The sequence below is a fragment of the Papio anubis genome, chromosome 4 (assembly GCF_008728515.1).
Source record: "Papio anubis isolate 15944 chromosome 4, Panubis1.0, whole genome shotgun sequence".
Taxonomy (NCBI): Eukaryota; Metazoa; Chordata; class Mammalia; order Primates; family Cercopithecidae; genus Papio; species Papio anubis.
The window spans coordinates 16585636-16601037 of record NC_044979.1 but is presented as its reverse complement, the minus strand read 5'-3'; the positions used below and the strand labels follow the sequence as shown (position 1 = coordinate 16601037).

Below are 15402 nucleotides of genomic sequence, written 5' to 3'. Positions count from 1 at the left end.
TCCCCTCATTCTGGTTTTAGACGAGTGGGCCAATTCACAGGCTCCTTTGTTTCATGTGTTTAATTGATTTCATGGAGAAAACTAGACCCATCTTAGCAAACACATTTTTGCTGAGTTTCTTTCTCAGGCATAATGTCTTTTAAACTCCTACTGCTTCTCCCCATGACTCTCCAGTACAAGAAGAATTCCTATGGTGTCCACCCCTACTACATGGGGCTGGAGAAGGATGGCAGTGCCCACGGAGTGTTCCTGCTGAACAGCAATGCCATGGGTAAGGCACCTCCATTATTTTGGGGGCTACCAATCATGCTTGAGTCAGTTTAGAATGTGTTTAGCCTAACTCTTCCTTGAAGTCAAAATTTTCATTTTACGGGCATTGGTGTTTATTTTTTCTTTGTGTTTAGCCTTTCTATTTATTTCAGTCTAATATCATGTGATAAGAAGATTTAACCCAACTCTTATTTTGGTAAAAATCACATAAGAAAGGATAGTAACACCACGTGGGTCCCAAATATCCTGGAGGTCAGCTCATGGGAGCCAGTTATATAATTTGAAGTAGGCTAAAACTATAGGTCAGAGAAGTTGTTCTGGGGATCTGAGTGTGTAAGGTACGTTGAAAAACTGCCTCTAGGGTACTCTGCTCACTGTCTGGGTGATGGGATCCATACCCCGAACCTCAGCATCACACCATATTCCCATGTAAGAAACCTGAACGTGTATCTCTTTATCCAACATAAAACTTGAAATGTAAAATATAGTAATTATATAAGAGTAGAATGACAAAATATAGTAAAGTACCCCAGAGAGAATCAAATGCAGGAATAGGACCTGTTGACTTCTACTGATCTCCTTCAGTTCTGTGAGTATGATAGAAAATGCCTGCTCTTACCACTCTATGAGAGGGAGGGTGCAGGAAGATGGAGAATGTGTGGATTTCAGGGGTGATGTGGAAGGTTTCCCTCGTGATGTGGAAGGTTTCCATCTGGGTTGGCATTTTTCTTCATTTACAGACGTGACATTCCAGCCCCTGCCTGCCTTGACATACCGTACCACAGGGGGAGTTCTGGACTTTTATGTATTTTTGGGACCAACTCCAGAGCTTGTCACCCAGCAGTACACTGAGGTAGGAAGAAATCCAGTTGTTTATCAAGCACTTATACAGCACATTCTGGGTGCCAGAGCCCACATTGATTAGTATAACTCTCACATGATAACTGGAAATATTGGTCTTTCTTGGAGAGAGATTATAGAATAAGAAAAAATAAACACATTCTGATTATCATTAAATGTATAGCCTCTGTAAGCATTGCAGAAGAGCAGAAGTTATAGTGGTACTAGTGGTGGTGATGGTAGTGATAGTGTGGTTGGTGGTGGTGTTTGTGGTTATGGTGTTGGTCATGGTGATGGTGGCAGTAGGGGATGACGGTGGGGATAGTGATGTGGGAATGGTGATAATGATGGTGGTAGTAGTGGTAGTGGTGGTGATGGTGATGATAGTGGTGGTAGTGGTGATGGGTGTATTGGAGATAATGATAGTGGTGGTGATGGTGACTAGGTTGGGGGTGATCATGGTATTTGTGGTAGATGATGGTGGTTATGGTTATGATGGTGGTGGTGACAGTGGGGTAGTGTGAGGAGTGTGATGTTGGTGATAGTGGTTGTGATGATAGTGGTAAAGTTGGGGATAGTGGTGGGGGTGGTAGTGGGGTGGTGGTGATGGTAGTGAAGGGTAATGATAATGGTAATGATGGTGGTGAGGGCACGATCGTGGTACTGTTGGTGATGGTGAAAATAGTGATGATGGTGGCGTTGATAATGATGATGGTGACCATGACCATGGTGGTTGTGCAGCAACAACAGACACTTATATACTACCAAGTGCACATCACTGATTTATCACTTGCTGCATGTTAGTGTACTTCACCCGTATTAACTCATTCATGCCTCACAGGAATGTGATGAGGCAGATGCTGTTATTATTCCTTATTTACAGATGAAGAAACTGAAGCACTAAGAGTTTACTTAATTTTTGCTTAAGTTCACACAGGTAGCAGGATTGGAGCCTGTATGCTAAGCTAGTCATTTGTCTCTGATTCTGGGCTTCTTAATGAGTTACCTACAATGTCTCTAGGAATAGAGTAAAATCAGCTTTTCCATAATTTTCAAGAAGGAGGTCAAGCCAGCAGAAAGCTTTCTCCAAGTATCCCAGTGGCTCTATATCCTGTCAGTTTTGATGTGGATTTCAATTAGTTAGTTGTCTAGCTTGGGGCGTGGAAAAATATTCTTATTACTTGATGCACAGCTTCAATCTGGTACCTCTGTTTTGAGTACTAATAGTTTCTGTCTATTTTCTAGTTGATTGGCCGGCCTGTGATGGTACCTTACTGGTCTTGTTTCCAGCTGTGTCGCTTATGGATACCAGAATCCACTCTTGAGATCGGCCAGCTTGTATGATGAGATGGTGGCCGCCCAGATCCCTTATGTACGTTCTCAGTCATGGCTCTGGAGTTTGGTAACTAACCCAGGTGCCTCTGTGTCTTGTCTAATGTTTGTGGGATTCTATAAAGACATAATGTTCTTTTTCAGACAATATCACAGCCTCACCCCAGCACAGTAATGTAGTTAAGGGTGCTTGTTTCCATCTTCTAGAGATGATAACTCAAGACTCACTGTGATTTCCTGGAGGGGGGACAGGCTGGCTCCAGGGCTCTCTCTGCTGTGCATGTTTCCTTCCATTTCTTTCACATGTCTTCAAAACATTTAGTCAAAAACGTCTTTGGTTTCATGAGAATAAATAATATCCCACAGTTCTTTTACTTAATTCTTGAAAAGACTAACCACAAATCGGTCAGACAACTGTACATGTGAATACAATCTCAGTTCCTGCATCAGCTCTGAGCTAATAACTGATGGATTACACAAATCCTGGGATGGGTTTCCAGAGGACATACAGATGGAAATAAACCTTATTCTTCAATGGAGGATGGGAGGGGACCCAGTCATCAGAGAATTGATCCCATGAACCATCCCACATTTAATTTTATCCCACTTTTCTATTGTTTACAATTGTTCCATTAGTGGAACATAGTGTTTCCATTAGTGGATAGTGAAATGCAATATGACAGTCTCAGGAAGAATGTTGTGTATGATTACCCTCAAGATTCGGGATTCCAAAGCAACTATACATCTTTACTTTGTTTTGTAGTAGATTTGCCATTACCCGTCGATAATTAACAGTATTTTTCCTCAACGTGAACCACCGATACCAGGGGCAGTCTCTTGTAGGAGGTCATCACAATCACACCTGATATGGGCAATTTACAAAGCACTTTCCAAACAGTGTTTTATCTTTTCCTCAGAATAGCCATGCTAGAGACACATTCTCATCCTATTTTAGAGTTGACTTTGATCGTTTCTATCTTATCACTGAACATTTACAAAATTAAGTGAATTTCCCAGCACTTGTACCTAACAAATGGTAGAGCTGGGATTTGAAAGCATCAACAAGAAGCTGTCTGGAATTCCACCATGGGTGGTGGAGGGTTGTTCTCCTGTAAAGCTTGAGCGCATACAGCAGCAGCCACTCAGCTCCCAGTGTCCTCCCGCAGGACGTGCAGTACTCAGACATCGACTACATGGAGCGGCAGCTGGACTTCACCCTCAGCCCCAAGTTTGCTGGGTTTCCAGCTCTGATCAACCGCATGAAGGCTGATGGGATGCGGGTCATCCTCATTCTGGTTAGTCCTGATGTGAATGTGTGCGGTCAGTTTGGGAGCAGGTATGGGCTTTGGTGGAGAAAGAGTTATACTTTATTTCCATGTTGCAAGTAGATAAATTCAAGTGCAGTAAGAATTCTGTATTTCCTGTGACCTTGGCCAGATGGTCTACAGTTCAGGTAGAAGCCAGCGAGTTCACCCTGGAGGAGTTTTCCTTTATTCTGTTTCTCCTCCTTCTCTGGCTTTGGTTTTCCCAACTGACTTATGCTTTGATTTCAGGATCCAGCCATTTCTGGCAATGAGACACAGCCCTATCCTGCCTTCACTCGGGGCTTGGAGGATGACATCTTCATCAAATACCCAAATGATGGAGACATTGTCTGGGGAAAGGTATAATCCTAAGGGATGATCCACTAGTCTGTAGCCTGAGGGTGGGTCACAGTTAGTGGGTCACATGCCTATGTATGTTATTTCTGGCGTTTTCTTTTTGGGCTCTGAGGTCAGACGCTCTCCTTTTCTCAAACAATATTTGTTGATACAGTTAACAACTTTTAAAGTAATGTAACGTGTTATGGAATTCACTTTTCCGTCAATCCTACATGATAGTCAAAGTATCATCGCTCCTAGGACATGGTTTATACAACAATTTCTTCGGAAATCCTATGTAAGGGAAACTGTCCATGCATCGCTACTTAGCGTGTTTCTCTCCATAGGTCTGGCCCGATTTTCCTGGTGTTGTTGTGAATGAATCTCTAGACTGGGACAGCCAAGTGGAGGTAAAAGGGTCTTTGTCAATTTGGGTGGAGTCAGGGTTTCTAGGCAGGAGCAGCCCTTCCTGGGATTCTAGACATGCCTGTACCGTGGACATGGGCTTGGCAAGGGCGAAACACTTAGGGGATGTGTCTTGGGTGTCAGTCTGTGCCAATTAGTTTACATGGAGTAATACTTTACTGCCCACTGGGATGTAGATATGTGTTATTATCCTTGGGATTTAAGACCAGAGAGCTCAAATTACTTGTCCAAGGTTTTAGGTGACTTGTCCACAGTTTTAGGTGACAGAGTGTTGATTTCAATTTCAAGGCTGTCAGATTACAAAGGCCCAAGAAATTTCCACTTTTCCTCCGAAAAGTGCTATCTTTTCTCTGAACTAGTATACTTACTGTTGTTGCCTTGGTTATCCCTTTTAAACAGTCTTCAACCCTTGAAGACTGACTAGGTCTTTTTCTTTGTATATATTTTTGTTTTTTTCCCCATGAACACGTTTCTCCATTTCCACACTTATAAGTCCTCCTCTGAGCGCAATCCTTCCTTGGGTTTCTCAACTTTGCTTTTACCTCTCAGTTTCCAGCCTTATTGTAAAACCTGCTCTCTCCTGGGAACGGTTTGTTGCTTGTAATGGATCCAGGTAGCCCAGGCTTCTGAACCTGATTTTTTTCCAGATTCACTAAGCGTTTCTTGCTTGAATGAATACATGGCTCCTTACAGGTCTAGGAAGCCTACAGCCCCATCCTCTGGCCAAGATGTGTGTCTCCTGAACTGAAAGTCGTGTGCTTTTACTATCAATTTTGTGACAGCTCCCACAGACAGGATTGTCAGGGTGGGGCCGAGGACTTCCTTGCAGCAAGTACCTCGTCTCTACCTCTTGAGCTTCGTTCTTCTAATAATGCAGCTATTCTTTCTGGCAGGAATTGTAGCAGGGCATGTGTAGCCTATGTGACCCCCACAGGAGAGCTGAGGAGACAAGGAAGAGGCCTCTTTTCTAGGACATGTGCCAGGAATTGAAGGGACAAAGGAACTGTCCTGTGCAGTCAGCAATGTGGTATATACAGAGTTCCAGATACTCTCCTTGTGATCAAGTGTTAATCAGAGAAATATCCATATTGTGGGAACAAATCCCAGCAGTTGTACATTCAGTTAGCAGCCACTCAGAAGCCCAGGGGCGAAGACCTCTTTTGGGGGTTCTTTCTACATGATGAAAGATTGTAGCCCACGGAGAGAGGTGCAGGAGAAACACTCATCACCAGGAACGTGACTGGCAAGAGTTAGGCCAAAAATTCATGCCTTATCCAGATAAGCTGGTTTTGAGGGCAAGTGGTGAGTCCTAGAGGGAAAGACATATATTAGATACAACCCCAAAATCTGGAGCCTGAGGCTGGGACCTCGGACAGCTCCAACAGGGTAGTGAGAGCAGAAGGTACTGCAAGCCTGTGATGCCTACTTCTCTCTGTTGCCTGCCCTGACTTCCTGATCTCAGAGCCACTTGGCAGTTGCTCTTTCGATTTAAAATGAGACACGCTTTGGGACCAGGTTGCTTGGCTATTGGAGTCCATGACTTTTATTATTTTCTGTCGGTAAATTGAGTAAAACAATACAAACAAAACAGAAGCTGGGGCAGGTTTTGAAGATTGACAAGAATGAGTCAGACTCAGTTCAAGGCTGTTTTCCCTTTATCTAGTACTGAACAAGTATCTATCTATGCATATCTGTCTGTCTGTCTGTCTATCTATCTATCTATCTATCTATCTATCTATCTATCTGTCTATCTATCTATCTATCTATCTATCTATCTATCTATCTATTTATCTATTGTATCTATCCATTTACCTACTATATCCACTCTATATCTGTCTATCTATGTATCATCTATCAGAGAAGTATTCAAAGGAGAAGACGTAGCTTCCTGTCCCCTCGTCACTTCCTACAGTGAATAACTTGAAGCTTAGGGGTCCAGGCAGCTCACATGGACACAGGAACCTGCCCAACCAGAGAAGTTCTGTGTCATTGGCTTCCTGACTTTTATGAAGTAGTCAGGTACTACATTATGAGTCCCACAGTTCAGCAGCCAGTAGGAGCAACACTGCCACCTTGAGGCCATTTGGAAATCTGAGGGCAGTGTTGGTTATCACAGGGACACCGGGTGGCATTTAATGGGCTGTAGGCAGGAATGCCAATAGCTCTGACTGCAGGGAATTCTCCACAAAAAATTGTATGCCTCAAATGCCAGTTGGGTTTCTGATAAGAAACACTCATTAGGGGATTCACGTAATCTTTTAGGTAGCTCCTAAGAGATTATTGGTAGATAGAATAATTGTAACTGTTAGGTTGGTGCACAGGTAATATTTGCCATTACTTTTAATTCCAAAACCACAATTACCTTTGCACCAATCTAATATTTATATTATTAATAGTGAGACCCACTTGACGAGACTGGTGAGGATGAAGCCACTGATGTCTAGGCCTGGCTTCGCTGAGCATAAAAAAGCCAAGAAGCCTATGAAAAGCAGATTTCTGAGTCCAAAGCTCCAGTGATTTAATTCAATAAGTCTGTGATGGGATGTATGAATTGCGTTTTGAAGCATATGATGTGCTACAAAAAGACTGCTAGGTGATCCTGAGGCCCAGTGTGTGGGTGGGTACATCACTGTTTGAAGACTGGAGAAAGTGAAGGCAGAAGCCACAAGGCAAGACTTGAATATGGGCAGGCAAAGGCAGCACCTTGGAGAACGGCCAACATTTTTATGAAGCTGTGTATGCTGGCCCGAGCAGTAATTTAGGAAGTTCCTACATCATGGCTGGCCAGTTTCCCCACGTGTACCCAGTATGGGATGCAATTCTGACTGAGATGTGGCTGATACTCTCTTTATTGTAATTCTCCATCCCCCACCCATCCCATTGTTTCTAACCCTGCCTGATCTGGAGCTCTCAGTTTCTGGTGAAAAGTTCTGTTCGTTGGGTTTCCTGGTTTCTACCTCCATTTCCTCACAAAAGGCATCCCTGGCAAGCCCACTTCTCTCAAGATCTGATGTGAGCCACTGTCTTCTCACGTCCTTGACGGCCAGACCCATGCAGGCTGATCTGTTTCTGTTTTCTTGTGTTCCTTCTTTTGCCCTTTATCTAGACATCTGGGTTCCTACCTGCCTTTTATCTGTGGTGTATAAGAACTGGAGCTCCCCTAGAACAAGTCCTCTTTCTGTTAAAAGCCCCAATTCTCCTCACAAGCATTCTTACTTTAACTCTTACAGTGGTGTGATTAGCATAGAGGAGGCTATTTACTTAGACATACAAAGGACCATAATGTTCCATAACAAACAACATGAGTATATTAAAATGTATGGATATTTATTTGCTGCTTCTGAGTGGTGTGAACCCACTACTAAACACTGAGTATTTTATACCAGGTTCTAAGCTGAACATTGTGGGCAATATAAATATCACTCAGAAGAATATAAAGCAAACTTCTTACTCTCAAAAATCTGCAATGTAGATAAAAAGTTGTATCTTGAATCTGTCTTTCAGATAAGGAAAGACACTGCTTTTATTATTTGAGGGAAGAGGGAAATAAGGGGAAGTTGATGCATCCTCTTTAAGTCCTCTCAATTTATGCTCCAACATCTGTAGTTGTCATGTGATTCTGAAATTGTAGAAAACACTGAGGTGTACTGGTCTAATATCCTGAAATGTAGTCTTATTCCTTCCTCCCCTCTCTCAGTGGGAATGACATAGGAGGGACTCCCTGGGTGTTTCTTCCTAACTATTATCATGCATCTCATGTCTGCAGTCTCTCCCTGGCTTTGTCTTTGAGGAGTGCTTAGGAAATGGCAGGGCTGACTTTGAGGGTTGGGCATGGATTACATGAGGTCACTAGTTCAGGTCATTGATTATCGTCAACCATGTGTATATGAAGAGAAGAGTTTTTAGATGTTTTCCAAATGCTGGGAAGGTGTGCAAATTACACTAATTTCTCTTCTCATTCTACATTTCTCTAATTAGTTAATAACATTATTTAGGCCCTGTTCAGGCCGTCTGTCACCATGCAGCTCAGGTATCTGTGTGAGTTGCGTTCTCAGTAAGTGCCTGTTTGCTGTCTTATATATTTGTGTGGGACACATAATTATATTTATATTTTACAGCTATATCGAGCTTACGTGGCCTTCCCAGACTTTTTCCGTAATTCAACTGCCAAGTGGTGGAAGAGGGAAATAGAAGAACTGTACAACAATCCACAGAATCCAGAGAAGAGCTTGAAGTTTGATGGCCTGTGGATTGTAAGTGTGTGTGTGTGTGTGTGTGTGTGTGTACCTGTGGCACTTGTCTATCTTTGTGTGACTGAGTATATGGACCACTGACGTTCAGTCAAGAGGATAGTCATTGTCCATGGAAGCCTGTTGACATATCAGACACTTCCTCCTCTCAGGAGTGGGACATCCCTGATAGCCCTCAGACCGTGTACCGGACCTAAGGCTCCTACTGTAAAACCTGTCAGGCCGGACCAGGTGTGGTGGCTCACGCCTGTAATTCCAGTCCTTTGGGAGGCTGAGGTGGGCCGATCACCTGAGGTTGGGAGTTTGAGACCAGCCTGACCAACATGGAGAAACCCTGTCTCTACTAAAAATACAAACTTAGTTGGGTGTGGTGGGGCATGCCTATAATCCCAGCTACTTGGGAAGCTGAGTCAGGAGAATCGCTTGAACATAGTAGGCAGAGGTTGCAGTGAGCCGAGATCGCACCATCGCACTCCAGCCTGGGAAACAAGAGCGAAAATCCGTCTCAAAAAATTGAAAAAAAAAAAATCCTGGAGGCAATTAGCTAAGAATTTCTTGGAAATTTGATTGCCTCACAGCCACCTGGGAAGAGATTTATTTCTTAAAACCTCTAGCCAGTCATTCTGTAGTAGTGAATTAATCTTTCCAGCCAGTTCTCACCGGGATTTGAAGTTCCCAGGGCTGGCATCTACAGGGGTTACTGGATGTTGCACAGTTTATTCACTGCTTCCTTGGCTCAGAATTGGCTGGACATAATTATCTTAAAGAGTGAGGTATGTCTGTGTTTGGCATTTCTAGGATATGAATGAACCATCAAGTTTCGTGAATGGGGCAGTTTCTCCAGGCTGCAGGGACGCCTCTCTGAACCGCCCTCCCTACATGCCACGTAAGAACCCTTGGTCTCCTTGACTGTCAGAGCTAGGACTGGAAAGATGGCCACTGGAGGAGCCCAGAGGCCATGGTTGTGCCTGCACAGCTCAGGGCACATCCTCATGGTTGCTGTGGTTTACTTGGGACCAGAGACAAAAACGCTGCACTTGCTTTACCCAGATGGGCATGTGCAAATGACCAGATTCATTGAGCAAATTTCCTGGAATTTGTCCAGAAAGCAGTTAGCAGTGCTCATGCCACAAAGGATTCTCACAGCTAGGTTTCTTACTTTTTTGGCTTGTGTGAATTCCATCACAGGAATTTCTTGTGTCATCAATGGGTGGGAATTATTGGCTTCCCCTTATGATGGAGCTGATGGACTTTGGAGTTATACTTGAGTTCATATCTTGGCTCCAGAAATTGTTCTCTCTAGGAGTTTTGTGACTTTTCAGAGATTATGCGATATTTCCAAATCTTGGTTTGCTAAACTGTAAAAGACAGATAATGATGTGTTCTTCATAGAATTATGGACATAATTGGCAAGTCAGAAGCCTAAAAGGAGTCTGTCATGTAGTATTCAACAGCTGTACCTTCTTCCTTACACCTCCGCTTTCTTCAGTGAACTTGATGTTGGAAACACTGCAGGTGCCATAGCAGCTCAGAGCTGGGGGCTCTGTGCTCATGTCTCTGGGAAGATGGAAAGTGACCCAGGCAGGACTCAAGTCAGTCTTAAGATCCAGTGTTCAATCCCTTGAGGAGAGGTCAGGGATAAACAGAGTCAGGGCTGGATTTCACCTCACCAGTTCTTCCTCCTCAGATTTGGAGTCCAGGGACAGGGGTCTGAGCAGCAAGACCCTGTGCATGGAGAGTCAGCAGATCCTCCCAGACGGCTCCCCGGTGCAGCACTACAACGTGCACAACCTGTACGGGTGGTCCCAGACCAGACCCACATACGAGTGAGTCTCTGCCTTCTCCAGCTGTCACAACCCAGAGGGATTGCCAAGGACTGACATAGCCACCCTAGTTTTCTTTCATTCCGATTCCAGGGGTTAAGAGGATTCTCATGACAACCGTGTAATGATTCTTATTAAACAAATGCTCATTGATGTGGAGCCAGGCCCTGGATTAAAAAGGGAGGGAGGGATAGGATTTAAATAGCGACATGGTCCCACCAGTGAAAAACTTAATGATCCTGGTGGGAACGACACATAGAGACACCATAATGATCACACAGGGCAGCCGGCCGGTGCAATAGCTTTTGTTACAGGAGGTGAAGATAACACAGAGATTGGGCATCTCTCCCCTTTGTTTCAAAAGTGAATCATATTTTGAGTTTTTTTTTTTTTTTTTTGGCCATTCTTGGTGGAGGGTAACTGGTATTATACGAAATTAACACAGTCCCCTTTGCAAGCTCAACAAATGGTATGTATTCTTCTAAGGACAGTCTTATGATCTTCACTTTGTTCCTCCTCAAATACAGAAAACTGCGTATCGAGGAAACCAATAGCAAGATTGAGTAATTCCTTACTATTTTTGGCTACTCCTTTGAGGTTGCTACAGTGAAGTTCCTTGTAAAGCACTGTGTGAACCCATGACTCGTTATCTCCATTATCTGGGATCAGTGGGGCCCCCATTGCAGCTCAGATTCCCATGTTCCCTCCAATCAAGCAGCAAACATTGACTAGGCTCAAGGGCCTCTTGGGAGCAGAAGCTTCCTTGGCCTTTGCTCCCTTGGCCTAAGCCTCAGTTTACCTCCTGCTGCCCTCCTCCTCCAAACGGTTTCTCATGCAGGAGGTGACGGGACAGCCAGGGTCGCCATCAGCCGCCTCCACATTTCCGTCTTCTGGCCGCTGGGCAGGACATTGGCTGGGAGACAACACGGCCGCGTGGGATCAGCTGAAGAAATCTATCATTGGTGCGTGGCTCCTTCCCAGGGCCTGTGCCGGTAGGGCAGGGAGTTGGGATCCTTGGGGAAGAGGTGAGGAGGCGGTGGTGAGAGCCTGCTGTGACACTGCTGTGCTTCTCATTGCAGGCATGATGGAGTTCAGCCTCTTCGGCATATCCTATGTGAGTGTCCTTGGGATCCTCCTAAGCACCAAGAAGGTGGGGACATCTTTCAGAAATCATCAGCCGCTTGTTTTATTTCGTCTTGTTTCAGACAGGAGCAGATATCTGTGGGTTCTTCTAAGATGCTGAATATGATGTGTGTGTTGCTGGATGCAGCTTACTTTTACCCCTTCTCAAGAAACCACAACACCATTGGGACCAGGGTAGGACAGTGGCTTCTGCCTCCCGTGTTCTGTGTCACTTGAAATACAATCTCCATTTCCGAGCTAAAATTAACGCAGTTTGTATTTCTTGGGATATCTTTTAAAAAATTGTTGTTGTTGTTGTTGTTGTTGTTTTTGTGGAGTGGGGACAGGTGCTTACTCTTTGTCTAGGCTGGATCGTGCCTTGTCCCAATCATGGCTGACTGCAGCCTCGACCTCTGGTTCTAAAGCGATTGTCCCACCTCAGCCATCTGAGTAGCTGGGACTACAGGCACATACCAACGTGCCCACCTAATTTTTGCATTTTTTGTAAGATGTGGTATTGCCATATTTCCCAAGCTATTCTCTGACTCCTGGGCTCAAGTGATCCACTCGACTCAGCCTCCGAAAGTGTTGGGATTACAGGCATGACCCAGTGCACCCTTAAAAATTGTTATGACCTAGTGTCTCAATGAACCATATCCCTCAGTGTTCTTCAGATTATTTTTTTTCCTGTATTTTAGGCAGAATTGTATCAAAAAGAATGACTTACAGTGAGATTTTATCAGCTGTCTCAGAGAGCGCCCACGACCTCCTTTTCCCAGTCTGTTAAGAGTATTCCCTGGGCCTCATGTATAGTTTTCTTTTGTTTAGCTGTGAGTGATCTTCAGTTGGAATATGCTTTCAGTGACCTTCTTAAATCCCCTAGAACTTCCAGGGCGAGCTCCCAACACTGTTCTCTTTCTCCTTTAGAGACAAGACCCTGTGTCCTGGGATGCTGCTTTTGTGAATATTTCCAGAAATGTCCTGCAGACCAGATACACCCTGTTGCCATATCTGTATACCTTGATGTATAAGGCCCACACGGAGGGCGTCACTGTTGTGCGGCCTCTGCTTCATGAGTGAGTGTCCAGCAGGGATCCTGATGACTAATGGATGACTTACTGCATTCTATATGGAGGGAGTTGATATACACAATTCTTCCAAATTGAAGACATGCTTGCCTTTTGACATGAACCCTTGAGGCCCAGACCATACTTTATTACTCTCTTTAGCACAGTGTTATATGTACCATAGGTCATGAAAAAAGGCTATGTATACAATGAACAAAGTTGAATCATGCCGTATAGCATAGAATAGTTTCATTCTCATTTGGCTGTGCAAAGACCTATCTATGTTTTGTCAGTTTAGTTATATGGACCCAAGTCACAAAAGAAGAATTTCAGCAAGAGATTTGAGGAGGAGCGCCATCCTTGCATTTAAAATGTGCCATGGTTAAGAAATGAGGTAATAGTTTACAGGAGAGAACACATCTACATCCCAGCATTTCTGAAGTTTGAGGCACATCCCGTGGGGAGAGCAGAGGCTGGGTGCTCCTGATGAAGCTAGGCCTAGGGAAAAAGCAAGGAAGGCTCAGGGGCAGCTGGATTTCCGACTGGATCTGAACTTGAGGAGCTTCTTCCGAGTCTCGGGCTGGGGCTCTGTTGGGCTCTGTTGGGCACCTTCATTTCCCTTTCCAGGTTTGTGTCAGACCAGGTGACGTGGGACATAGACAGTCAGTTCCTGCTGGGCCCAGCCTTCCTGGTCAGCCCTGTCTTGGACCGCGTGAGTATGGAGGCCTCCGATGGGGGGAGGATCCCAGCTGTGAGGCATGGGGAAAAGGACGAGGAGAGAGGCCTGAGCTGGTGGGGGTCGTAAGACATGGTTTCTTATTCTCCCTGTGTCTCTTCCTCTCCTTCTGAACTGAAGTCCATCACTTAGGTGTTGTGGGCCTCAGCTCCTTCATCTTTAAAATGAGCCTTACAATTCTGGTTCATAGGATGATCAAGAAGAAAACACCTCGTGGTATATTCAATGACACAATCATTTCTTCATTAACTAAAATAAAGAATAGAAGGTCACATGGGGGCAGTATCATAAAGAATTTATAAGAGTCCTCTAGCACTATTACAACTCTTCAGAAGGATTACTTGGCAATGTGTGTATTGCTGCTGGCTACCCCTTCCCTTCCTGTGCAGGATTACCTCCCAGCAGTAAAAGCCATTTCTTTACTTCTATTGTTGATTAGGCTTCTGATTAAAATACCAGTTAATTGCACCTCCCCCAGATTTTTTTTTTTTTTTTTTTTTTTTTTTTGTGACAGAGTCTCACTTTGTTGCCCAGGCTGGAGTGCAGTGACGTGATCTTGGCTCAGTGTAACTTCCACCACCCAGGTTCTAGTGATACTCTTGCCTTAGCCTCTCAAGTAGCTGGGAGTACAGGCACATGCCACCATGCCTGGCTAATTTTTTTTTTGTATTATTAATAGAGACAGGGTTTCACTATGTTAGCCAGGGTGGTATCGATATCCTGACCTCGTGATCCACCACCCTCGCACTCCCAAAGAGCTGGTATTTCACGTGTTAGGCACCGCACCCGGCCCCAAAATCTTACCGTACCCACAAAATTTTCTTCTGCCCAAACACAACCTCAGTTGTTTGTCTCTTTAAGAGGAAATGGGGTAAGTCTATGTTTATAAGCAACAGTGATTTATTTTTTCCCGAACTCCTGGATACCAAAGTGCTTTATGAAGCCACTTGTTTTGGGTAGACAAATCTCCTGTTTAAAAAAGAAAACGGGAAGAAGGTTGCCCCAGTCGCTAACCTCTCCAGATGTGAGGCAGATGGGTCTAAAGCCATCAGAATTATTTCACCTCTTTCCTAAGCAGTTTGATTTCTCTGTCCTGGAACATGGTGCCCACTGCCTCACCTTGTTTGTGTTCCATTTTAGAATGCCAGAAATGTCACTGCATATTTCCCTAGAGCCCGCTGGTACGATTATTACACGGTAAGTTTTTCTGAATGTTTATACAACATGGGAATATGGTGGAGAGAACAAAGACTTTACGTCTGATGGACCTTAGGTCAAATGCTGGCTCTGTAAGCCACCTGCTGTGTGGTCTTAGAGAAGCCACTTTAACCCTTGTAATCTCAGTTTTCTCACCTCCAAGTGGGGTAAGACGACTTCACTCACAGAACCCTTGTGAAGTAACACATAAAGCATCTCACTCAGGGTCTGGATTTTTGTGGGTGTTCTCTTTGTGTTAGTTTTTAATATTTCCTTATATCACTGCTCTTTACCATGTTGTGTAAAGGCAGATGCTATCCAACATTTGAGATTGTGTTGCAAACTACAGTGTTTGTTTTTAATGTTTGTATCTTTGCCTGCTATAAGTTTGTAAGTATAGAGGCCATTTTGTCTCTTTTTATTAAATATCTCCTTCCATTACATAGATGCTCAAAGAAGGGTGATGCATAATTACCTAAGGCACACAGAGTGATTAGACAATGTGCAAAACACACACAGGGTGTGGGATCAACCCTTGTGAGTCTAAGCGGGTAAAATTTTGACCCCAAAATAGAGGCAGCAATGAAAACTCCTTGCTGCATAGTTTCATTGCTAATGAGTTCCCCCGCAAGAGACTCAGCTGGGAAGCCAGGGACTAGCTTCCAGAGCAGCTCTGGGGTGGTGGTCTCTTGCTGGGAC

The 15402-nt window shown here is 44.2% G+C and overlaps 1 protein-coding gene across 1 annotated transcript in view; it reads left to right on the top strand.

Annotated features, from left to right (window-relative positions):
• The window catches only part of MGAM (maltase-glucoamylase), a 145584-nt gene that overhangs the window by 86863 nt on the left and 43319 nt on the right, over positions 1 to 15402 (top strand). Inside the window, 17 exon segments of the mRNA XM_031664961.1 lie at positions 175 to 271; positions 1011 to 1123; positions 2356 to 2409; positions 2411 to 2482; positions 3609 to 3737; positions 3996 to 4106; positions 4430 to 4492; positions 8627 to 8761; positions 9557 to 9644; positions 10446 to 10594; positions 11420 to 11543; positions 11661 to 11695; positions 11787 to 11854; positions 11856 to 11898; positions 12631 to 12779; positions 13398 to 13482; positions 14647 to 14703. Of these exon segments, the coding sequence (XP_031520821.1) occupies positions 175 to 271; positions 1011 to 1123; positions 2356 to 2409; positions 2411 to 2482; positions 3609 to 3737; positions 3996 to 4106; positions 4430 to 4492; positions 8627 to 8761; positions 9557 to 9644; positions 10446 to 10594; positions 11420 to 11543; positions 11661 to 11695; positions 11787 to 11854; positions 11856 to 11898; positions 12631 to 12779; positions 13398 to 13482; positions 14647 to 14703 (1572 nt within the window).